The 26837-nt window shown below is 40.3% G+C and overlaps 1 protein-coding gene across 9 annotated transcripts in view; it reads right to left on the minus strand.

The window, feature by feature from the left end:
- Window positions 1-13938: 13938 nt before the first annotated feature.
- The window catches only part of cep112 (centrosomal protein 112), a 151504-nt gene continuing 138605 nt past the window's right edge, over window positions 13939-26837 (minus strand). For 5 of the 9 annotated variants that reach the window (XM_053653597.1, XM_053653600.1, XM_053653631.1 and 2 more), the window contains 3 exons: window positions 20298-20399; window positions 16490-16554; window positions 14318-14664 (listed from right to left, as the gene is read on the minus strand). In XM_053653597.1, coding sequence (XP_053509572.1) covers window positions 14598-14664; window positions 16490-16554; window positions 20298-20399 — 234 coding nt within the window. In that variant the 3' untranslated portion in view covers window positions 14318-14597. Of the gene's footprint in view, window positions 14295-14317; window positions 14665-16489; window positions 19968-20297; window positions 20400-25848; window positions 26717-26837 lie in introns of those variants that run through there. The other 4 variants (XR_008388926.1, XR_008388925.1, XM_053653608.1 and 1 more) reach the window with 4 other exon arrangements.

The raw sequence follows: 26837 nt of genomic DNA on the forward strand, positions 1-26837 counted from the left end.
GAAACGGAACGAAATTGTTTAGGCTCGCTAAAAATCCTACTAATTTAGCATATTATGGAGTAACCTATACCCTACAGCTTGGAGTTACAAGCTTGCTCGTAGCTTGTGAGGTTAACAGGTTAGCTAATGAGCATTGGTTATTAGAATTGTGTGTCTATTTTAATGAATTGTACATCGATTACATATTCCAGTAGTAAAACATACTACTTCTATATCGCTGAAAACAGTAAGGAGCCTGCCCCCTACATAAAATCTGATGGTTGAGAGTGGCATGTCAATACACATTGAAAAACTATTCAAGACACATCCCAAACCACATACTACATACTGAATAGTATATCAAAACAGTAAGAACCTAATTTCTGTAAATAGTAAGAACCCACATATTGTTTAGTAGGGTAGTGTGTGGTTTGTCAGTTATATCTCCTCAGTGTTATGTCAATAATAATGTCACTAAGTACTATTTGTAAGATTTAGAGTAATTTCAGGAAAAAAAAAAGGCAGTTTAAACTAGAAGACTTAGCCTTAACTTGCTAGCTAAAAAAATGTTTCAGTAGCAAAAAATGCCTTACATTTTGAGCAAGGAAAAAGCAGTCAACAATCCTTTTCCATAATTTTTCCATACAGTCGAAATCTACAAGATTATGATGTATAAAATATATAGTTCCAAAAGATAAAAAAAAAATGAAAAAATACAATATATGGCCAAACGTTTGTGGACACTTGACCATCAATCCCATACAGTATTGTAGGTCTTCCTCAAACTGTTGCCACACAGCTGGAAGTACACAATTGTATAGAATGTCTCTGCATGCTGTAGCATTACAATTCCCCTTCGCCCTGTGCACAAAGTGAGGTCCATGAAAACATGGTTTGCCAAAATTAGAGTGGAAGAACTGGAGTGGCCTGCACAGAGCTCTGACCTCAACCCCACTGAACACCTTTAGCATGAACTGGAATGCTGACTGCACCCCAGGCCTTCTTCACCCGACCTCACTAATGCTCTTGTGGCTGAATGGGCAAATCCCCACAGCCACACTCCAAAATCTAGTGGAAAACCTCCCCATGAGTGGAGGTTATAATAACAGAAGAGGAGGAGGGGTATGGGGAGTAAATCTGGTATGGGATGTTCAACAAGCACATATGGGTGTAATGGTCAGGTGTCCACAAACTTTTGGCTATATTGTTTATCTATACAAAAATTGGTGAGGTGCATTTAGGGGTTTCTTTTAATTCTATTTAAGAAAGCATAAGTTGTTGTTTTTTTCTTCATATTTTAAGAATAGATTGTAAAATTCCCAAAATACATTTGTACTGTACAGTCTGAATTTGTCCTAAAATCATTTTAAAGCAAACTCAACACACAGCAAATAAATAAACAACAAACTTTTCCACCATGCCATCATGTCTGGACCTTATCTCTGAAAAAGTGAAACTACCAGAAAAGCTTGTCCTGCATTTTCAAATCCAGAGGGAAGATGTCCCAATGATCTAACCCTCATCATACTTCAAAGGCCCCATTGTCCCTTTGATGTTGAACATTAACAAATAGGATATCATAAAAAAGATGAATTAGCACAAAATGATAAGAATTTACCACAGTGTGGCAGAGCAGCACAGTGTTCTATATATTCCAGTGTGATGGCAAACTCATCAGCAGGAGCAATGGGCATGCCACCATTTACGCTTTTTCACAAACCGTAGCATCTTATCCGATTCTGAAAAAGATAAAACCTCCATAGCGCGCTTTTATCCTAATCGTCCTGAGCAATCACATACACAGTCCACAGTTAACTGAATCCACAAACAAAACTTTAAACTCTACCTCAATTACATTAGCAGCAGGAAGCCACACTTAAGGGATTAATAGTCCAGGATGGACCATTTACAACCCAAATGCTCATGCATATAGACAAACGGTATGAGCTCTTCTTGACTTCTCATGACACATGTGGATTTTTGACTTGAAACGCAGACTTGAAGAGTTTGACATCTGGATAAAAGTGTAAAAAGTGCATATAACTATGGTAACTACGGCTTAAATTCACTTCTACAAGAGCAATCCAATCTTACGTAATTTGTAGAAATTTTTATTTTGTTGAATTTCACACACAGTGCAGATTATTTGCTCATACTGACATTTTCAGTTTATTCTGTACATACTGCTCATCTATACTGTGAAAACGGCATACAGTGCATATTTGTATATATTTATTTGTCTTCGCATATCTATATCTTGTTTCATTTATACATATACAGTAGGAACATAACCGATTAGGAATACTCAATGGATACAAATGCAGATAAATTTTTTGTAGAAAGCTTGCCAGAAATGTTCACAGGTTATCTGGTTGAGAATGTAAAAAAAAAAATTGAAGGGAGTGGGAGATTTTTACTTTTATGCGGGCACAAGCGAGTTGTCAGATATAGAGCTTAAAGAAAGACCACATAAACATGCGTGGTCCGTAGGATCTTCCTGGTATGAGTCATGGTGGTTTAAATTAGGCTACTGTTTTTTACATTTTGGGAAAGCGAACCAACTAAATTCATTACAAAATATCATGGACAAGTACAAAGAAAAATAATAACTTTGTGAGTGCGATTATAAAAAACAGTCTCAAATATCTCTATTTGAGGCCAATTATGAACTTGAGTGACATAGCTGTTGCTGAGGAACTGTCTGAGCCAGAATTTACACACCATCCTGGCAGTTTTTTCCCAGTGTTTTCCAGCTTTTAGGGATAGAGTACACTACTTGCACAAATTTTTTCTTAATCATCCCTTTCTGTGCTCTTTCTTACTAGTTAGGTTGTACAAATTCCAAAAACTTTTAGTCATGACCATGTTAATAGGACAAAGTTGGTATGAACTCGTCACTCATATGCATACACATGGGGTAAGGACATGTTCTTAAAATTCTGATCTGTTAATTTCCCTCCTTTTTAGAACTCCATTCAACAAGTCAACATCTAGTCCTTAACACCTAGGCTTAACAACTAGGCTTCTGCTACTTCGTAGTCACATAGGATCATGCCTGCACATACGTAATAACTCACCTCGAGTTCTGTGCATGGTTAAGGTTAGGGTGGTCTGCTACATGAAACTGAATGAAATTGTTTAGGCTTGCTAAAAATCCTACTAATTTAGCATATTATGGAGTAACCTGGGCGCACGGTTGCTTAGTGGTTAGCACGTTTGCCTCACACCTCCAGGGTCGGGGATTCGATTGGCCGTGGCCGTGTGTGTGCAGAGTTTGCATGTTCTCCCCATGTTGGGGGGGTTTCCTCCATGTACTCCGGTTTCCTCCCCCAGTCCAAAGACATGTATGGTAGGCTGACTGGTGTTTCCAAAGTGTCCATAGTGTATGAATGGGTGTGTGAATGTGTATGTGAGTGTGCCCTGCGATGGACTGGCACCCTGTCCAGGGTGTACCCCGCCTTGTGCCCGATGCTCCCTGGGATAGGATCCAGGTTTGCCCGTGACCCTGAAGGAAGGATAAGCGGTATAGAAGATGGATGGAGTAACCTTTACCCTACAGCTTGGAGTTACAAGCTTGCTCGTAGCTTGTGAGGTTAACAGGTTAGCTAATGAGCATTGGTTATTAGAATTGTGTGTCTATTTTAATGAATTGTACATCGATTACATATTCCAGTAGTAAAACATACTACTTCTATATCGCTGAAAACAGTAAGGAGCCTGCCCCCTACATAAAATCTGATGGTTGAGAGTGGCATGTCAATACACATTGAAAAACTATTCAAGACACATCCCAAACCACATACTACATACTGAATAGTATATCAAAACAGTAAGAACCTAATTTCTGTAAATAGTAAGAACCCACATATTGTTTAGTAGGGTAGTGTGTGGTTTGTCAGTTATATCTCCTCAGTGTTATGTCAATAATAATGTCACTAAGTACTATTCGTAAGATTTAGAGTAATTTCAGCAAAAAAAAAAAAAAAAAAAAGGGCAGTTTAAACTGGAAGACTTAGCCAGCTACGGTTAACTTGCTAGCTAAAAAAATGTTTCAGTAGCAAAAAATGCCTTACATTTTGAGCAAGGAAAAAGCAGTCAACAATCCTTTTCCATCATTTTTCCATACAGTGGAAATCTACAAGATTATGATGTATGAAATATATAGTTACAAAAGATTTTTTAAAAAATACAATATATGGCCAAACGTTTGTGGACACTTGACCATCAATCCCATACAGTATTGTAGGTCTTCCCCAAACTGTTGCCACACAGCTGGAAGTACACAATTGTATAGAATGTCTCTGCATGCTGTAGCATTACAATTCCCCTTCACCCTGTGCACAAAGTGAGGTCCATGAAAACATGGTTTGCCAAAATTAGAGTGGAAGAACTGGAGTGGCCTGCACAGAGCTCTGACCTCAACCCCACTGAACACCTTTAGCATGAACTGGAATGCTGACTGCACCCCAGGCCTTCTTCACCCAACCTCACTAATGCTCTTGTGGCTGAATGGGCAAATCCCCACAGCCACACTCCAAAATCTAGTGGAAAACCTCCCCAAGAGTGGAGGTTATAATAACAGAAGAGGAGGAGGGGTATGGGGAGTAAATCTGGTATGGGATGTTCAACAAGCACATATGGGTGTAATGGTCAGGTGTCCACAAACATTTGACTTTTTTATTATAATTATTTATCTAGTTAGGTTGTGCGAATTCCAAAAACTTTTAGTCATGACCATGTCAATAGGACAAAAAAAAGTTGGTATGAACTCGACACTCATATGCATACACATGGGGTAAGGACATGTTCTTAAAATTCTGATCTGTTAACTTCCCTCCTTTTTAGAACTCCATTCAACAAGTCAACATCTAGTCCTTAACCCAAGGACCCTGCACTCAGTAGAAGTAGCAGTCTGTAGCCCTAAACACCAATAAAATTAAGCATGTTTGAGGGTGTCTGCTTCTCTTTCTACACCACACCACTGATCAGTAACTCTACTCAATTACTGTATTGTCTGCTGCTTCTTTCAGCTCAGGGTTAAACTCTTAGCAGTTTGCTTTGAAGTGATTGTCCCTTTATCTCAAGCCAGACCAAAGACTTTAGGGAGGACAATGGAAAAAGAAACCAAGTGGGCGGCTTATGGCAATTATCACAGAGGTCCATGAAGAGGGGAGCGAGACTGTCCATTTTTACGACTGCAGAATGTGAGTGAGAGAGTGAGAGCGAGAGTTGGGGAGGAGGGGGGTGGGGGTGGAGGGGAAGGAAAGTGTGGCAAAAAGCAAAAAGAAACAGATAACAAGAGTTTCTGTTTATAATTTGCATGGCATATACCCACCAAGGGCAAGGCTTTTAGAGGAAGCGATAGCTTAGGCAAATAAACATCATCACTCCAGGACTGTATCATTAAGGAAGCCTAGGGTGACACAGGTGCCCTGAATGGAGCAGAGAGGAAATAAACATGATCATCAGCAAAATCAGTTGGCATGTGGGCTGCCTGAGAAGAAGTAGACATGGTACTGTAACCTTTCGACTGAAAGAACAATTAATTAACTGTTTGGGCTGCTGTTTGTTTAAAAAGCCTGTGCAGGAGACCAAAAACTTACAGTTCATTATTCTAGCAGAAGAACATATCTAAAAATCATACGTAATATTTGCAACTTTTCTAGGACCTAGTCATGGCCAATCCCAGCTTTTTCCAGTCTACAAATGCCCAGCTAGGTCACTCAGAGTTATTGATTGACTTTCTTCGTTTTTTGTTTTAATCCCTGTTTGTGCATGACTTTAAACTAAAACAGCATAGAGACACAATGTCTGATATATACACTAATCCGTTTTTTGCCATAAAACCAAACACATATGCATTAACAACATTTGTTTCTTTATCTCTGGTGATGGCGGAGGGCTGGGAAGTGCTGCTAGATCACAGGTGTTGTGAAGATGGACTTGGAGTGGACAGATCTGACCCCAGGCAACAAAATGATTATTACAGTGGACAGGCACCAGTGGCTATAGCTGCTTTGATGTTGCTAAATCAAAAACTTGTGGAAAGTTTTATAAGGGGGAAAAATGGGAAAGCCCAAAGCATGTAAATATATATATCCAAACACATATACTGAGAGGTAGAGAGAGACAGAGCGTGAGAGAGCGAGAGAGAAAGGCAGACACACTGGACTACTGAACTGGAAAAGAGAAGTCAACTCTTTGGCCCAACAAACAAAGCATTATGCTCAACCCCCTTTAAACCACACACCTTAACCCTCCGACTAAGAAAAGTGAAAGAAAACAACCCACAACTCTGAATTCAGCAAGTGATGTCAAATCAACATGGCTGCTCACAGCATCAACAGTAAACAAAGTAGCACCTCTTTACTTTTAAATGAGATATCCTGTACATACTAGTATTAGCTTTAGATCAATCAGCATACTGACATATTCCCTTATTAAAACTGTAACACTGATTATACAGTTTGCTGGTTTAAGGAGGTAAATATACATTAATAATCACAGTTAGCTGGCTAGACTGTTACCAACAAAAGAGAAACATGGAGGTGCCCATATGTTTTTTCACACGTTGTAGCTCGGCTGTACTTCTGAGTTGAACACAACATAAGTAACAAACCAGACTCAGTAGTAGAGTTAGGATCCATGCACAGAGTTTACTGAAACACAATCCAAAATCCAAGTAGTCAGGCAGGTGATGGTCAAACATCAGACAAAAGGTCAATACAAGAGTAATCAAATACAGAATAGAGTAACAGGAAAAGCAAGGCTCAGAATTGGCACAACTCAAGAGAATGACAAGACTTCGCAAAGAGGAACCAGAAGACTTATATAGTGTGAACAAGGAAGTAAACAGGAAATGAACAATTGATTAGAACAGTCTAGAATATGTGTTTAGTTACAATTTGAACTTGACCACAGTCAGGATAGAAATAGATATTTCCCTTAGCATCTAGTTCTCGTAGTAAGCACAGATTTCAAAATAGAGGAATTAGGCAGGAGATCACCAATTCTTTCACCAATTTGAGCTGCATGTGTGAACTCTCTAAACAATAGGCAATATTCTGTGTGGACATGCCAACTATCCATACTGTGCTCCACTATCCACCGTACACGCACAAAACCTGTATGTAAACCTAACTTTACCCATTTGTAAGCTTTCGTACCATTGTAAAACTGCCACAGACACCTTTAAGTCCCCAGTACACACTCAAGAAATGGAACTGACCCAAACAGGAATCAGTGGAAATTTGGGGCTCTAGTTCATTTCCCAGCAGCCTGAGAGACAACCAGGGCATTCACAGTGATGATAGTAAAAGCAATTGCATTTTCATCCTGGCACAATGCCATTGCCAAGTTCAACCTTGAAGGAGTGCTCAGATTAATCAGTTCAAGACTCAGGAACTGACAGTGGGTCTAGACTTACATTCCTCACTCAACCCTTTGTTTGTCGCTGTACCCTTTAGTTAATTCATAACAGTTACTAAATAAAGATAAATAATAAACGAAGTGGTTAACACTTTTCCTTTGTCTGATTAACTGCTAAGTTAACCAGAAATTCATTCATTCATTTTCTGTAACTTTTTCATCCTGCTCAGGGTTACAGAGGATCTCTATCTCCTGAACCCTTGATGAGACTTCAGTCTATTTCAGGGCACCACACACATGCTCATTCACACCACAGAACTGCTGATGAAATTACTAATGACCAGAAGAAAAACCGGCACCTTGATGAAATAAAAGGAAAGTCATCGCCTAATTTTGCACTCAACTTAATTATAAACATAAAATCGGTCTCAGTTTGTGCTGAATTTTAACTGTAGCAAACCTTTACCAATGCTGAGAAGGTACCAAAATGTTTTGGAACCAAAAGGTCTGGTAGTTTGTGCATTTGACTTAGGCTCTTATTATAATCAATAGTAGATTCAAGCAGTGAGACCTCTTTATAGTGGGACCCAGGTGGTGAAATAAACAGCTGAATGACTAGACATCTTCAAACAAACACTGTAAATCTACTTCTTCACTGAACACTTGAATTAGCTCTATTAATTTACCAAAAAAAAAAAAAAAAAACCCTATTTTTAAAAAAATAATTAACAATTGACATACAGTTGCACCAATGTATTGTACTAACTCCTCTCTAACAGGGATTTAGCATTCCTAGTCTCTGACCTATTTGTACTAAAATGAGGATATATTTTTGATGGAGAGTTCTAAGCACTTCTGTTAGTAGCTTTGGATAAATGTGTCTGCCAAATACTGTAAATGTAAAAAAGAGCCCAATAAACACCACCACCACCACCAGATCATTTCCAGACAGCACAGGAATCAATAACGGTCATACAAAACCTAACATGACATGAAATAACAACACTTCTTGATCAGTTCTTGATCAGCTGATCACTTCTTGTCTGGTTCTTCTCAAGGTCTTCATGTTGTCTCAGGGAGTTTTTCCCTTTGCCACCATCGCCTCTGATTTGCTCATTAGGGATCTAAACCAAAATCCAGATTTCTCTAATGCTTCTTGTCTATTGTTAAAAACGCTATAAAAATAAAATTGAATTTTATTCAAAGGAAACAAGTCTATACTTTTTTTTAATTATTTGACACACATCTCCAATGATGCCAAAAAAAAAGAAAAGAAAAAAAATTGACTCAACCAGTGTGCAACCCCAAAACATCAGCCAGCACCTCAAAACCACCAACTTATCTGCTGCAGTATCCACATGGGGTCCTGGGAGACGCACACAGAGATCCAAGCGGTGTTCCACAGTACACTTCTAGCAAAGCTTCCTTTGTGGATTCTTTAAATATCAATGATCTACTTTTCTTGGTAATACTCTTTTCTTTTTTTCCAGTTTCATTTTTATCGAACATTTCTGCTGAACTTAACATTTCTGCTGAACTAAACATTTCTGCTGACTTCTTATAACTGCGGCTATGGTGCACACACTCTTCACACGAGTGGCTTTTCATGGAGAAAACACACCCCTGTCCGGGAAACCCTCTGCTGTGTGGAGATACCGGTGATAGCCAAGCCACAAAAACAAGGGTGTGAAGGGCATATGAACCTTGGAAAAATATTTACTGTCATTCTTATCATCCGATCTCACTCATCGATATGTTTAGCTGTGTGGTACTTCATTTGAGACATTTCCAGAAGAAAATATGTTGTCTATGTTGAAAAAAACCCCAACAACCCAGGTGTAGCAAAGCCACCAAGCAAAGCAGGAAGTATATAAACTATCACATGATGTTCATTTTATCTCTGACGGAAATTCTCAGCTAATGATCTCAGTTGTACGCCCATCTGGCTGTCAGCACCCACAATGGGCCAAGCCCATGAATACTACACTTATCCGCTAATCATATCCTTGTGTTATCATCTTAAGATGCCTACACGCCTGATATTAGGCAATATTGGCACCTGAACAGCAGACCACATCAAACGAAGCCCAACTCCGCCCATATCCCATTTACTGCAAGTGAGCCAAATACACAAATATGACGTTAGGCACGTTCTTCCCATAATGCGTACTGTAATGGAAATGAGAGGAAGTGGAACATAGGTTTAACATCAGGGCAGGGCAAACGGTTTCAACTGTTTCAAGACTGATTTCAGCAGTCTTTTTATGATTATTACTCATCACAGTGTATAAGACGATCCCAATAAAAATCTGTGACATCTTTTTACATTTTTATAACAGACTATGCTTCTCCATGGGGTGTTCTCCATGTCAGATTATATGATGAAGGTCCTCTAATGATAGACCTGCAATTAAAGAAAATGACTACATTCTGTTTAGATTATCAATCAGTGCGGTAGAATTGTAGAAATGGCATGCCTAGAGTAAACAATTCAGCTTTGGTTTAAAAGGCAAAGAAGAGGAGTTTAGAGCTGTTTGTGGCTGGGAAGAAGAGAACAACATGGAATACTCAATCTTCAAAGTTAGCTTGAAGTAATAAGGATATTTTCCTGTCCATTAGCATGTGTGGTAGCTTTTCATTGACTTTTGAATTTCATGTCATCCTATGCCATCTTCTGGTTGGTGGCTTCCGGTTTTAGACGAGCAGTGGAGCAGAGTTACTCTCTGAGATTTGAAATTTAAATAAATAACATTTCTGACAATGAAAGTTGTCGTTGGCTGCCTTTGGTCTCAATGGCACTAAATTGGCCGCCAAGGGGCATTCATTCTAAGTCCGCTGATCTCAACTCACAACCAAAGAATTTTTCTGTGGCTGTGAGATTGCACAGTGTAAACATGGATAAAGTATTACCATTCAGTGTCATAGAGGGTGTGCTTATGTTTTGTTGGACTTGGTGACTGGCACACTCACCATCTCTTTACACTATACTGAATAGCTGAAGGAGTTCGCTGTTTTTGTATAATGGTTGGTTCTGCCATCTCCGCGAGACAACAGACAAAGGAGTGTGGAACGTACAGAACAGAAAGTAAGGAAGATGAACCATAGCACAACTATTATGCAAACCTTTTCTGCCACAGTTGTAAGCTCGGGCATGAAGCCCAGGTGACCTGCCCAGCCCATTCCCCTTTTCAACTAAAAACCATCTTCCTCTACAGGGCTTGGGGATTGATGATACACAGTGCTATATTGTGGGATTACAACGCCATTTTGTCTGCAACAGGTAGTTGATTCCATTCAATATTTATATCAAACTGAACAATGTCAAAACCCCAAACAATAAATGGACTAATCCAGAATTGCTACAGTCTTATCTGTTAACAAGAACATCCTAGTAGGCAGAGGGAAAAAAATGGAATTTTACAATAAAAACCCCTGTGAATGTCAGTGGATGAGATTTTTTTCCCCAGGTGTGCACCAAGCAACAGTACAAAAACAAAAACATTTCCCTTCGGTGAATTGGCTTTTTTTTGCTTCTCTGGAGTGAGGAATAAATAATGCTATGGCTAACCCATAAATGTTGGCACTTCCTGCACGGATTGACTGCTTAGTCCTATAAAAACAGGCATTATTCCATTTAAACTAAACCCATAGACTTGTGCTTGATATAACAGAAATCAGCAGGCTAGGAGACACACTCTGTGCAAGCAAAAGCTGTCTGCCCTTTGTGCAATGGTTCCAATCATAATAGTCCCTCCAAGGCCTTTCTCTCCAGCAAGAGACTAAACTCCTCTGCGCTCAGCTCTCAGCTTGACACTCCGACTGTGAAATCTGCACATCAAATAAATATCTGCCGGGGTAATGTTACATGTGCAAACGCTAGCTCAGATCATAGACAAAGGAAACTGGAATGGGTAACACAAAAGTGGCCTCCAAATAATGTCTTCCTGGAAGTGGAGGGGAAAAAAAATCTGGACAAGTTCACATTTATCAAAGCTTATGAGCGATCTTTACATTTTCTGTATACACAGGGGTCTGATCCTACTGTTACACTGTGATATTTGATGAATAGTAACCCCATACGTCTGCCTGGACATAATAGTAGTGTGTGTGTTTTTAAAGGGTATTGAGACTTCCTTACTCATTCACACCAAAAACCAATGATTACCATGTTAACCACCTATCCATTTGAATGAGGGATATTCATAAAACAAAAGGAGGGCAATTTTAATGGAGCTGAGAATGCTTTGGTCAACCTTCTGGTTTTCCAGTGGAGCCATTGGTTAACCAAATGGTCATGGCACGTTGCAATACCATGAGAGCTACAAGACGAGAGGACGAATCAGACGGTTATTCAAGCTTTAACAGTACCACAGCCTACAAGGTTGAATGTGCACAAAGCAGAATGTTTAAAGAAACAAACTGATGAAATTATATACCACAAGCAAGATGTAGTCAAGGGAAAATTTTACATATAATCATAGTGACCACCAGAATTGGAATTAAGTTTACGATATGGTCACATTCTAATTGCAGTTGAAAATATCCCATACAATCATTCAAATGGTGATGGGAAAAAACAAAACAAAACGGATCATAACGTATAAACAATATTACTATATTCTTCGGTCGACAGACTATTTATTTTCTTATCCTGAGCGGTTTTGTCATTAAAAAAAAAGGAATTCTAACTATGAGGAACTTTCTGCCAAAGGTTGTGGGCTATGAACATATTAGGAGAAAAAAAGGCTTCATGCTGAAATTAGAAGTCATTAACTGGCAGAGCGGAAAAAAGGCTTTTACCTGCATAGCCTTTGGTGGTAAAAAGAATAATAATTAAAAAAAATACACACAAAGTTCAGAACTTCCCTGAATTGAAAGTTCTGCTAAAAATGTACCAGGAATGGGTGCATGAATGTGTGCACATGCACGTACAATGTGTATGTGTGTCTGCACACAATGGTGCGTTTCAACAGACCTTTGTTTAGCGCAACCACCTTGCATACACTCAAAGGATCAAAGGGCACACTTCTGCCAAAGCGACTCTTTGATCAATACGCGCCAGGTCAGCTGATATAAACTGGCAGCACAATCCAGGGTAATAAGGCTATTTGACATCATTAATAATTGTCACATTAAGCTTAGATGTATGTGCAGAGATATGTGCACATGCATAGATCTGATACTCTCAGCACAGATAGTAACCCGAGCTCAGGATCAAACCAGGACTATGGAGCTCCAGACACTGGAACAGACCCTCAACTTAAACAAAACATTTGGATGAACAATGAATCTACTCAGAAACTGGCAAAGATCAAATCTGAATTTGTTACCAAGTGTCCTTTACTTCCTTTATTGCTTCACAGGGCTAAATAAAACCTACACAAGCCCTTCTTGACTACTGACATAAATGTCTCCAGCCATTTATAATGGTCTCTATTGCAACATACTCTCACTAGACTGTTTTTATCCATTTTGCTGTAACACCTGAGAAAAAACTGACTTGGATTGTAATTAACATAAGGCTATATTGTGACATTTTCTGGGCTCACATGCATTCGACTTTGTAGCTCGTTCAACTTCTGGATGTCAGAAAGGTGATAATAGTGATGTGACATGCCCAACATTAAAACCAAACTCACTCTAATTTAGGATCAGAGAAAATAACTCGAACTAAGCTGCAAAATCAGTCTGAAAGCAAGTCAGCCTGAAAAGTGTCGGAACACAACCATGTGTTTGGCATCAAAACTGACATTCCCAGTTATGTTGGTTTTGGTCAGATGTCATGTGCTCACACAGCCCTATAAACACCATCCTTAGTAGATGTAAAGTGTCACCAAATGATCTTGCTACAATAATAGTCCTTTATCTTGGTTATAATTGACTGAAAAACTGAAAAGCACTTTGGATGAACACGGACAGTACTTTAGCTAGAGAGATATGCAACAATATTCTCATGCTAGCAGTGTCAACTTTTCACTAGAGGCAAGGAGCTTAATGATCAGCAAAATGCAACACCAGTATCCCAGAATGTTTGTTTTGGAGCCAAGAAGCATTTGTTGACAGGAGTTCATTGTTGGCCAAGGAGTCCTGACTGTGAGAAAAACATCTATATAAATTGAAACTATTGTTATTATTCAATCATTCATCTTTTGTAACCTCTTTATCCTGGTCAGGGTCGTGGTGGATCCAGAACCTAGACCGGGAATACTGGAAGTGAGACAAGAATACAACCTGGATAGGACGCCAGTCTATTGCATGCACACCATTCGCAAACATATTCACACCTAGGAGCAATTTAGTGTAGTCAATCCACCTACTGGCATGTTTTTGGGAGGTGTGCGGAAAATGGAGAACTTGGAGGAAACCGTTGGAGAACACATGGAAAATTTCCACACAGGCAAGGTGGAACCCAAGGAGCCTGGAGCTGTGAGACAGCAATGCTAACCACAGCGTCACTGTGCCGAATTTACTGATGGCATTGAAAAATGTAAACATTTTAATATCATAAACAAGCATGGCGGAAAAGTAATTTGTGGTTTTTGAACCGAACATGAAAGATGAGGATGTGAGAAAGACGAGAAACACAGCGTTCAATAGAAAAAAAGTATTTAATAAAAAAAAAAAAAAAAGAATTAGAACGTGACATTTTTTTTTCTTCTTTCAGAAATCAAGTAAACATGGCCAAACAAACAGTATGTGACGTTTGTTGTGATTATTAAACAGCAAGCCACATTAAGCAGAACTCATCTGTTTTCAAAAATGGAAATAAATATGATGGCTCAGTGCATAAATACATTTGAAAAGAAAGTTGTAAAAATTCAAACATGACACAGAAAACATGAAAGCAAGTCATGGTCCAAAACATGAATGGTGTGTGAATGGTGATGTTTGGGGGGGGGGGGGGGGGTGGAAATCCTCAATGCTGAATATTGCATGTCCTTCATTACCTGAGAAAGAGAAAGAGAAAGAGAGAGAGAGATGGAGAGAGGAGAGAGAGAGAGAGAGATGGAGAGAGATGGAGAGAGAGAGAGAGAGAGAGAAGGAAGGCGTCACATGGTGGTTTAGGGTTGTGAGCGGCAGGTCAGGTGGGCACGGGGAGGAAGCTGACACTAAAAAGGTGGAGTGGCGTACATTCCTCTTGACAGATGGCACTCAACACAAGCACTTAACACAGCAGGGGGATTTGGTCGACTAGAGACACAAAGGTGCTGCCTCGCACATTTTAATGGTCAGGGAGTAAATCACTGGCTTCATTTGTTGTCAGATCTACGTCCTGCCTTTCCTTCACCTCCCTTTCTGTCTCTCCCTTTAGGTGCTCTGTTCAAGTAGACCAATATTTGAATAGTCAAGATCCCTCTCCAAACACAGAAAGAATGACAATTAAAGAAAATGAGGAAGTGTGAATCAATCAGCAGCTCAGAAATGCTGCTGCTTTTATTCTCCCGTGGGTCACAGTGACCTTTTTACACCTGGGCTCCTGGTGACTGTGTGTGTGTGTGTATGTGTGTATGTGTGTGTGTGTGAGAGGGAGAGAGAGAGAGTCTATAGCTATTCTAAAGGTAAACTGAAGACTTTTTAAGGCCACTTCGAAAGTAATGTATGATCTACAGTAGAACGCAGTGATGATACAACAAATACAGAAAATAAAATAAATAACTAATTCATTCTAGAGCAGGACAAAGTCCAGTGCTTACTTTTTCTTTCACAGAAGCCACATCATGAAAGGAGTTTTCAAATGATGTAGCATGCATTGAGCTTCAGCGTCATTAGTGGAAGAAGTGTCCGAGTCAGAATGCAGTGTTTCCAGGGGCATTGGAGTACAGATCAGATTTACTTTGGGGGGGAAAAACCTTCCAGTTTAGGCCATTTCCACTTTGGGTTTAAATACTAATATAAACATGTGCAAATGTAAACTCTATCATGTTGAATCATAAGAAAGCCATTTTATTGTTTGTCCTGCACTACGTGGCCAAAAGTATGTGGACAACTGATTATCACACCCATATGTGGGTCATCACCAAATGTTGCCACAAAGTTAGAAGCACACAATTGTGTAGAATGTCTATGTATTCTGTAGCATTAAGATTGCCCTTCACTGGAACTAAACCTGCTCCAGCATGAAAATGCCCCTGTGCACAAAGCAAGCTACATAAATACATGGTTTGCTTAGGCTGGAGTGGAAGATCTGGAGTGTCCTACCCAGAGCCCTGACCTCAACCCCATTGATCACCTTTGGGATGAACTGGAACGCCTACTGCGCTGGGGCTCCCCATCCGACCATCAGTGCCTGACCTCGTTAATGCTCTTGTGCCTGAACGGACAAATCCCCACAGCCACATTCAAAAATTCTAACGAAGAGTGAGGATATTATAACGGAAAAGCGGGACTAAATCTGGAATGAGATGTTCAAAAAGCACATATAGGTGTGATTGCCTACAGTGTATATTCTCATTTAGATTGTGTTTTATTTGTGTATTCATAATTTTATTTTTATGCTTGTTTTATGTATTTACACATTCATTTCATTTTGGCTTGTAAAGTTTTTCCTTGTACTTGATTGTACTGCACTTTTGAGCTATCACATGCACTCTATAAATAAACATTTATCCAATACAGCCCAATGAGTGGCTGTATTGGACTGTCCAATTATTATTATTAGACATTTGATCGTTGAACTTTTTTTTTTAAAGCTCAAGAAATAAGCTTAGTGTACACGGGACCTGCGGCAAAGCTGCTTTGTGTGCACATCTGGTATTAAAAGCTACCTTGATGGAAATGAGAATGTACTACAAGAGGTACCATTAGAGTTGCAATCGGCTGTTGACTTTACTACTACAGAGAATTAAATTAAACCGCTACCCAGGAATTGGAGAGCTCAAATTCGTCAAATCTCAATCATCTACTGGCAAATAAGTACTCTATCTGAGAGTACGTTTCTGTGATTACATCATGGTGGCCAGTGATGCCAAAAGTCTGATGGATAAAGACATGACAACAGGGATATACATCGCTGGTGGTGCTTTTTCAGGGGGTGCGTGAAGCGATGTACATGTGTTACATTGTCAAATATCAATGTGTATATGAGATATTGTAAATAAATATTGTATATGTGTGTAGAACAGCAGGAAAGTGGATCTCTCACCTCCTGCTGCGGCATGCATCCAAGTCCTCCTGTAAAACAGACGCTTTCTTCTGGAGGAAACTGACCTGCAGCCAAAACAAACACACACACACACACACACACACACACACACAGTGTAATTTAAAAGCATCTTGACTCATACCACTGCTTCCACATTCACGTCATACTACTTTTAAAAGCATTACGCAAAGTATTACGCATTTCTCTCTCTCTCTCACACCTAGAATCCTCAAAGTAAAGTTAAACTCCTGCTGACTTTGTTCTATTTGCTCATGCCCTTCTTGATGAGATAACAGCTGCCCTTGCTTTTTGAAGGGGCGAATGAACAGCAACTACTGAGAAACTCATTTCCTTCCTTTTATAACATATATCAGCCTGTACATCAGCTACACACGATGCTGCAGTATACCAGCTCTGTTTGACAGCACAGCATGCTCTCTAAGGAGTCCTTTTCCTCATGGACCTGAGCTTCAGGCCGTTTACACTAGTGCGTTTTCGTTTTAAAAATGCATAACTGTTGCTACGGTTACGCCTGTCGTCTACACTACTCTGGTGTTTTCGACCCATCGAAAACTGAGACTTTTGGAAACGCCGAAGTCCCCATTTTAGTTTGAAAACTCCGGGCTCGCATTTCAGTGTAAACAGAACAAAACAAAGACTTTTGAAAACAAAGGTGTGGCTTCGCTCACATTCGCTCCCTGATTGGGTCTTCTGGATCATTGTGTATCCTTCCCTGATTCGTCAAGCCCCTACCATATGACCATTATTGTAGGGGCAGTGGTGGCTTAGCGGTTAAGGCTTACTTAAGCCTACTGGTTACTGAGGTTAAGGTTACTGATCAGAAGGTCAGGGGTTCAAAACACAGTGCTGCCACTTTTTGGCCCTTGAGCAAGGCCCTTAACTCTCTGCTCCAGGGGCACTGTATCATGGCTGACCCTGTGCTCTAACCCCAGCTTCCTAACATGCTGGGGTATGCGAAGAAAAGAATTTCACTGTGCTGTAATGTATATGTTACTAATAATAAATGTATATGTGACTCATTATTACGCTACCTTGATCGTACACACAACAACACGGAGACTGAACCGTAAGCTTTTCTGGCTTTGTTGTCATTCTTATCAGCCATTGTGCAGTTAAATTCTGTGTTTTATAATACTGCAGCTGCCTACATGTGCAAGAGGCGAGCTATGATTAGAGCAATTGGCAACAAGTCTCATTTCAATCGGCGTAAGCCTGTAGGAATGCCGGTTTGGTCTAGCAACCAACTTCCTGTTTACACTTGTATGTGCATGCGCAGTGTTCATGAATGGCCATGTGACATGCGTACTCGGTCGTGTAGCGTGGACGGAGATCGTTTCTGAAACCCAGTGGAAACACCAGTATGGACGAGGATCGTTTTTCATTTTAAAACGCCACTTTAAAATGAAAACGCACTAGTGTAAACAGGGCCTTAAAGTGAAAGTCTCCTCTTAACTTTGCCTGAACTTTAGAAGAGTGCCCGAGATGAACACACTCCACAGGAGACATCAAACAGGGTCTAGTGTTACAGCAGCTATGCATGTAAAGTACACAGTCCTTTTCGTGTTATATAAAGGATTAGAATTTTAGAGAAGTGGTTCTGAAGCTTTTAGCAGCCAGGTTCACAAAATTCCAGTGACGCCTTTACTATGGATTTCTTTTATGAACATAACTTATTATGTAATAGTATTTAAATATCAAACACACATTGTTTAAATGTATACATCCATCCATCTTCTATACTGCTTATCCTTTTTCAGGGTCACGGGGGAACCTGGAGATTATCCCAGGGAGCATCGGGCACAAGGCGGGGTACACCCTGGACGGGGTGCCAATCCATCGCAGGGCACAATCACATACACACTCACACACCCATTCATACACTACGGACACTTTAGACATGCCAATCAGCCTACCATGCATGTCTTTGGACTGGGGGAGGAAACCGGAGTACCCGGAGGAAACCCCCGCAGCAAGGGGAGAACATGCAAACTAAATGTATACAATATTTTATTTATATATTGAAGGCATACCGTTGTTTTTATGTGCCATTTTTCATAGAACACTTTTTTTATTACTAAAATTAGCATTAGATACAAGTTATTGTAGCATTATTGTACTTGTTTTTGAGCTACTGAGTGACCAGTCAAAATGTTCCAAGGGGTTGCACGACTGCTAATTTTTACTATCTGAGCAGTAATTAAAAAAAAAAAAAGTCATCTAAATATCTTTACCACCAATAAAACAAAACTTTCAAGACATTTCAACAAAGAATGTGTAAAACTGCTCTTGACTTGACAGCCATACACAAGTTACTGATGACACTTTAATGCTTTATTAAGCTATGCTATTAAAAAAAGTCAATAAATCAGTGCAATAAATGTCCAAAATAATAAATCTGTGCATCATATTACAGTATTTAAGGAGCATCTAAAAAGGAGTCTGCAGAAATCAGAGTCTTTGAGCTGACGTACGCTGATCTGACTCCGAATCTAGCCGAGTAACGCTGGATAACGGTGTGCAACCTGCGGCTTCGCGCTCGTTCACAACGGAATTAAAATGTGCCACAGTGCAAGGCTGTGATTTAAACTTTATTTAACTTTAAAGGACAACAAAATAACAAAGTAGGCTGATTGGCATCTCTAAATTGTCCGTAGTGTGTGAATGTGTGTGATTGTGCCCGGAGATGGGTTGGCACACCGCCCAGGGTGTCCCTCCTCTTGTGCCCCGAATCCCCTGGGATAGGCTCCAGGCTCCACCACGACTCTGTGTAGGGTAAGCGGTATGGAAGATGGATGGATGGACAGACAACAAATTAACTGTGGGAGGAATTCCATCAGGAACAAGCAGGAGTGAGGATTAAAAAAATTAATTTGCACTAAACAAAGCAACAGCAAACGTTCAGTCTTTTATAGCAAAAGACTTTTGCCAGCTGTGCAGTTGACTTCATCGAATCTAAATGACTTTATGCTGCTTTCTTTAGCGTTTAGCGTTAGTTCCCTGACTAGTTGACATCCCCACAGTGGTGTCTATTTCACAGACCCATGCACGTGCCCAGATTCCACTTGGGTTTAGAGGGATGAACACATCATGTGCAATGCCGGACAAGATTTGAGCAGCGCACGGAGCTAAACATATCTGAACACAGAACATGATCAGAACGGAAAGTGAAAATTCCAGGCAGATGTATTTAGTGTCTTTCATCGGGGGACCTCACTCTTCGGTGAAAAAAAGCGGGCTTTTTTTCCCTCCTCAACGCAGATGCAGGCAGAGCGAGGTCCGGTGAAAGTAATAAACATTTGGCCAGAGCCCTTGAAGCCACTATTAATGCGGTTGCTGGATATAATTGCGCATGAGGGAAGATGAATCAGAACTGGCACTTCAAAGCCCCATGGCCAAATTAGATCCATGTCTACTGAAGAACTCACACTACTTGTTAGTTTCCCCCAACACTCGCCATCTGAGGAATCAAAGAAACAAGAGACACTCCAGTTCAAAGCTGCAGGGTTTTGCCTCTCTGTAAAGAAACAGCTGAGAGTGAGCAGAGAGGAGGATGATACTATGATGTCAGACAAATGAAACAAATATGATGACATTTAAGTGCGGTAATTAAAAGGGACATAGTGACATAAAAGCACCAAATACATAGAGTTGGACAGACAAGACTGAGTTGAACTAAAGAAGGGAACTTTGGCCTTTCATTAGAAACATTTTCAACCAAACTTCCATAACGCATTGCTGAGCATTACAAGAGTGGCTGCTTGAAGAGATGTGTGTGCCTGCTGCTTGCCTGTGACTTGAGAGAGGTGATGGTGTCCTCCAGCTCCTGCCTGAGCTCAGCAGGCATCAGGCCTTTAATCTTTAACTCGTACTCCTGGCGGATGTGTGTGATCTATTGGGGTCGATGGAGAGAAAGTGTTAGATGTGCATGAAATCCATAACAGCGCCCCCACTAGGTTTTCAACTCACTATGATTATTAAAAAAAAAAAAAAAGGTTCAACCAGCTAACCCGTCAGATGCAAAGTGCTGGCTGTATATGGCTTAAACAATTATGAGTTTATAGTGTTGAACAGTTTGATTAAAAAGGCATTCATTCAACACTGACAAATAATCTTTTAATAATCAATATGCAATGTGTTGTAAAGAGAAACTGCATAATTGTGGAAATTTCTCTAACCATCTTGGATATTATAATTGAGAGGATCAGTTGTCTGGGTTCCGAGGAAGAACCTGTTCATGTTTAACTGTCCGCAAGTCACCCCCTTTTTTCTGAACAGAAGCTGACATTCAAAACAAACTATCTTTTGAGACAGCATTAGCATAGTGAAGCAACATATCATCTTAGGGAGCTTTTCCTCACCACCGTCACCACTGGCTTGCTCAACAGGGATAAAGTCACACACTTAAAATCTGTGTCCTGTGTTTATATGTTTCCGCAAAGCTGCTTTGAGACAATGTCCGTTGTGAAAAGCGCTATACAAATAAAATTGAATTGAATTGAAGCAACAACAGGAAGAAAGTCTGAAATCAAAATTCAGTGACAATTAATATGTCTGGAAATTGGAGTGATTCGGAAATGCAGGAACTGTTGATCATTCTTGGTCAGATAATTGGTATGTATTTGGCATTTGGCATGTGGAAAGCCAATCACCAGCATGAGGACACCGCGTAGGCAGAGAAAAAACCCTGGTGTCTCAGTTGTTTGAAATGTAAATTGGATCAATTCCATAGATCATAGATAGTTATACATCAGACCCTTGTAAGGAAAATTGAATGGCAAGTGTGAATGCATATGCATTCGTGTAAAGCACTGCTTGTAAAATGTTACTGTGAAAATGCCGTAAGGGGGAGAAAACATCTGCAAGAGTCTGATTGAACTGAGTTCTGGATTTCTGTAATTAATCTTTCAGTATACAATAAATGGATTGGGAGACACGTTAAAGAAGAAGAGTACAAACAGTCTTTAGGCAGTCCTTGGTATCAGGTCAATGTGTAGTAGATGAGGTCTTTGCCACAGTCAGCACTCCTGCTTCCATCCTCCTCATTTCAGAGTTGTGACAAAAACACAGACAAGATGATCAAGAAAGCAAAGTGAACCGCACAGAACCATTTTTATACAAATGGAAAAAGACCGAGCAAAGTTGGACCCAGTCTCATATGGGTTCAAAGTGGCAAAACTTTACAGCAGAGGAAATCGAGCCGGCACAAAAGATTTCTTAGGTTTGCCATTTAATCTCCAAGAACCATTACCATACCATGACATCAAATTACCCCTAACATTCCATGTAACAACCTCCATCTCAGTCCCCCACAAAATACGTCCTGGTATCCAGTACAGCTTGTCTTGCACAGGCCCCAGCAGATGAGGCCTTGCATGCTGCTCTCTGTACTGGCAGACCAGCGGATAATCAGAGTGGACATTCCATGATTGTTTCCCTCCGAGTGTGGGAGGCAGAGGCATCGGGAGTGAGGGAACAGTAGGGTAAGAGAGCAGTTCTGTTTGATGACTCTTAAGGAAAAAAGCCATGGAACTGTACAGTGTGTCTGGCTACAGGCCCATTGTGGACAGTTCTATTAGCTCAGGCTGTCTGGCCAGGGACTTGTCATAAGCCATAGCAGAGAATGAAGTAACTACCTCCTCAGCAGCTGTGCAGAGGGCCACAGGTGGACAAGACTGCCTCGGTGTATTACCGGCACTGTGCCGCTCCAGTAGAGTGAGCTGAGGTTTGCGCTCGGATGCCAGATTTAAGGCCCGAGGCACGAAAATGAAGAGGCAGAAGATTTCATGACAACTGAGCTCTCCAGCAGCAAAGGATCAGTCATTAGATAGGTCTCTGTCCGAGATGTATAGGGCTTTGGAATGTGGTGTCATACAGCAGCAACTCACAGGAAAAGGCCATGCTGATTAGACACAATTAGGCAACCCTAATCGTATACGTATCTGGAACTGGACTTTTGTTTGTCGTTGTTCATTTGTATAAAAATGTATATTTAAGGTTCACTTGCTTTCTGGATAGTCTTGTGTATTTTCCCCTCAGGCCACAACACAATATGAGGAGGGTGGAAGCAAGCGTGCTGGCAATGTAGCAAAGGCCTCATCTCCTACACAATGACCATGAATACCAAGACCAAGAATATTTATACTTTCCTTCTTTGAAGTGTCTCCCAATCCATTCTTTGTATGCTGAAAGATTAATCCCAGAAAGTCAGAACTATCAGTTAAAACAATGACAAAAACTGATCAAGTATGAATACATCTGCCGTGTGACTGGTTTTTTAACCCAAACTTAATTTTTAACCCACATTAAGATCAACCACTTTAAGTGCAAAAAGCCGTGCAACGTACGTGTAGAAATTGGAAGGTCACAAGTTATTTACACAATATTCAACTTTATCTCAAGTAGGAATCATGGCCGTGACTCCTATAGGGCTTAGTAGACTCATTTTTCCAAATTGTCACACCTTTGTGTGTATTATAAGTTTATCCCTTTAAAGTCCTCTTTTTATTATGCTCTCACTAAGCGAACCAAAGCGAAATTTGCATGATCTGACTGATGCAAACACTGCATGTAAACAAATAGCTCTTGCAGGCGTTATGTCACATGGATCCCTCCAAAGCAATGCAGCATGATGATTTTCAAGCACTCTAGAGGAACAAGTGACAAGGATAAAGCAAGTTTAAAATACTTGCTAAAATGAAAACTTAGTATTAGAGGAGTAGATGAAGACCAGATCATAGGTGATGTAATATTATCCTGACTAAGACCAAAATATAGTCCAACCGTGGATTTTCAGGTCTAGAGAGACACAGCACTGCCTAGCTTTGAATCAAGCATGTTTAAGCCAAAAATAAGGCCAAATGCACCAAGAAGAAGAATCCAAACCAGGCCTTCATGGTCTTGACCTCAAGACCAAGACCTCTGGCAGACTTCAAAGTAGGGCTCTTTGGATAATGTAAATCAATGGGAGGGCCAGACATTGATGGTGAACTTAGTATGGAATGCCACTGACAAGGCTTTCAGTGAGCTCCCTATCCTCAGAGATAAGTATCCTGCATGCACAGAGGCCTTTCTCTGTTTCAGTGAATGGGAGGCAATGACAGCTCCTGACAAACACCAGGGACGGGGGTGGAAGTATGGCGAGGGTCACTTCGAGGACACCGGCTGAGATCAAACTGCTCTTAAGGCTTTTGTGCTTGTTGATGGGACAAATTAAATAGGCACTATACACCACAGTTTACAAACAGTACCAACCAATGTAATCTATTGTTTTAAGTGTCTCGCTCTTTTTTTTTTTTTTGCTCTTGATATAATGCTCCACATTTGAATGGAAAGAAAACAGAAAAACCTGAGCTGAATGTTAAAATGACACCGTTTCATCTATATATAGCATACCTTTTGACTTTGTTTAGCACAGTGTGGCGCAAACCAGGGTTTTTGACAGCTGCCAACTGAAAGGAACAAGACCTCAGCCCTCAGAACATTCAAATAAAGTTTGTCAGGTCGTCAAGAGCTTGATGTATGTTAATGAAGTGAGGGAAGGTGTGTTGGGTTCGGGTTTCGGGGCTGTTTTATGTAGCACGAGCGTGTTTCGGAAAGAAACACAAGATATGACAAAAAGACATCTTATCAGATAAAAGTGATTATATCAAAACCTGCACCAGTCATAACGTTTGTCACATCTGGAAGTAGGAGTTCAGCGGGGAAGTGGTTGTTATTGTTTGTTTTTCAAATAACACGTAGCTTTGCCATGAGCAGAAATAGCTTCTTTTCTTGAGGATACTATATGGAGAAATGAGAAATCAGAGGAGGTGCTTCATGACACTTATGAGGCAGGCATACGGCTTATGAAGTGTTGGTCATATGGAAAGCAGCTCCAAAACCAGGTCCAGCTTTGGAATGGGCTGGCTAATGGAACGTTACTGCATCTGCTCAGTGGAGCTGTTGTAAGCTTCTCTGACAAGTCCAAATGATCTCAGGTGCGACTCTAGGTTTCAAAGGGAAAATTCTGTCAAACGTACTGACGTCAAACCAATCCGGCATTATTTTACGATACCACACAAAACATAAATTATGTTATATATACCCAGTCTTAATGGGCTGGATTTTTACATATTACATATGCTCTGGATTATGTAAAACGTTTTCAAGCCAAAGTCACCATTAAAACACATTTATTTCGAAACAAGATGAATTCAACCGGGGGTGTAGCGCAATGGCATTATCTGTATCTATATTTGCTTAGTGCTCAAAATATTCCTATTGGCTTATAATTTTGGAATTAAACTGGAAGTGGGTGTGGTCTGTTTCCCCCTCCCCTCTACTGTGCCCTGGAAACACTGGAAAACACAGGAAAAACCAGGCATGGAACTTTCTGACAAGATTTCTATCCTCTGTCTAATATGATTGAGTAAGCAAGCAAACAAACTCAATGACAGTTTCCATTGAATAATATTTCATCCCCTTTTCTTTACTTGTTGAATTTGTTACGATCCAGGAAGATCAGAAACGTTTGCTGGACAAGTTATCGAAATCTACTAGGAAGCTGGAACTGGAAGCAGTGCTGCCGAGTCTAAATGGGGTCCTTTACTGAGCAGTTCATTATAATGCCGTATGATTTTCTGAGAAGACTTTCTTTTTTCATAATGATCTAGTATGAGAAATATATGGATTTAGAAATATGGCTTTATTTTGGAGCTCAGTAAGGCAGTGCTTGGGTCAGGCTACAGCAGCAAACCACTGACAGGGGGGAAAAAAAACCCCAAAATATTAATGCAGCTCAGATTTGTATAATGTTAATGAATTTGGTCTTTGCCCCACGAGCAGAGTGGCCAGGTTAAATATATAATATCCACTGGCAAAGACTGAGAATAAGTAGAAAGATGCATCTACCTTTCCTACTGCCTGAAAATTCTGAGATAGTGTTTTTGTGTGTTTATTGAGTGGGGAATTTTGCTGAAACCTGACAACCCACAAGCTTTCCACAAGCTGTCCTTTCAAGCTTCGCACATTTCATCCTGCAGGATCTCAGTCCTGATGCGCACATCTGAATCTTTCTGGCAACAAACAAATAAACAAACAAACAAACAAAACCCCACAAATAGTCCATCTGTCTCCTATTGTTATATCTGTCAGTTTAGGATGCATTATCTATTCAATCCAGTGGAATATATTGGAATTCAAAGGCATAACAGTGAAAATTAATGTGAGATAAAAATTAAAAACCATATTCCCAAATCAGCATTTTTTTTACTTTATTTGAACGGAATGCTATCATCTGAAGAGTTTGCTTTTCTTCAGCACACCCATCAAACCCAACCCATTAAGAAGTTTACACCCCCCCCCCTCCTATTTATGAGGAGATAGCGTAAAGGGAGACTGTGTCACCTTGCACCATGTTTTATCAAACACTTTTCAAGCTTCATCTTTTTTTATTCAGGATGTCATGCTAGTCTGTGCAGCACTGTATGAGGCTGTTGCCGACATTTTATGCCAAGCAGGCACTAAAGGACCTGGAAGAGACTCGCTGGAAGAACATCTGTTTGAAGTCTTGGCAGAAAGAGGGTTTTTTTTTAATGCTGTGGATAGTATTACAAAGACATGTCTTGGAAGATAAACTGGGACAATATCAGCATGGAAAATAGAGAGTAGACCCTTCTGCCTCTCTTTCTGTACATATTTACGTGGCTGAATACACACGCAGGCACACACACATGGAGTGTGTGCATGATGACCTGGGGAGGGATGTAGACTGGTATGCAGGTTTATGAGGTGGGAGTAGATGTCCTTTGCAGGCTTTCCTTCTCTAAGGAAGGCCGGAGAGTTCATTCGATGAAGACGGGAGGCTCGTTGTCAATTGTTTAGACCGATTCTGGATGTGCGCGAACACTCGCAGATAATAGTACCAGAAGACAATAACAGAGAGAGAGCTGTTTCCAGTTCAAGCTTTCGGTTAATGCTAAAGGTCTCATCCTTCACACAACATGCAGATGCAGTCTATAAGCAGTCTAGCCAACTGAGTGATGACCCTAATTATCTGGTGTCTGGACTATGCTTGCTATAACTCATCCAGAAAAAGTCAGTGATCTATTAGTGTTCCCTTAGATAAAAGGAATTTTTGGTGCTCCATGGAGCAAGGAAGGTGCCAATTCTCTGCAGCTGCTGTGAAGTGTGAGCCAGACTCTTGTTCTGCAGATGTTCTGGTGTTCTCTGTAAAGGCATAAGAAGTGTTTGAGATAGCAAGATGTGCTTTCTACAGCTACAGCAAAAAGGTTGCCTCAACAATATCAACAGATCGCTTAATCTAATAATTAGTCTAATTTATTCTGCT

This window comes from Ictalurus furcatus, chromosome 2 (assembly GCF_023375685.1).
Source record: "Ictalurus furcatus strain D&B chromosome 2, Billie_1.0, whole genome shotgun sequence".
Lineage (NCBI taxonomy): Eukaryota > Metazoa > Chordata > Actinopteri > Siluriformes > Ictaluridae > Ictalurus > Ictalurus furcatus.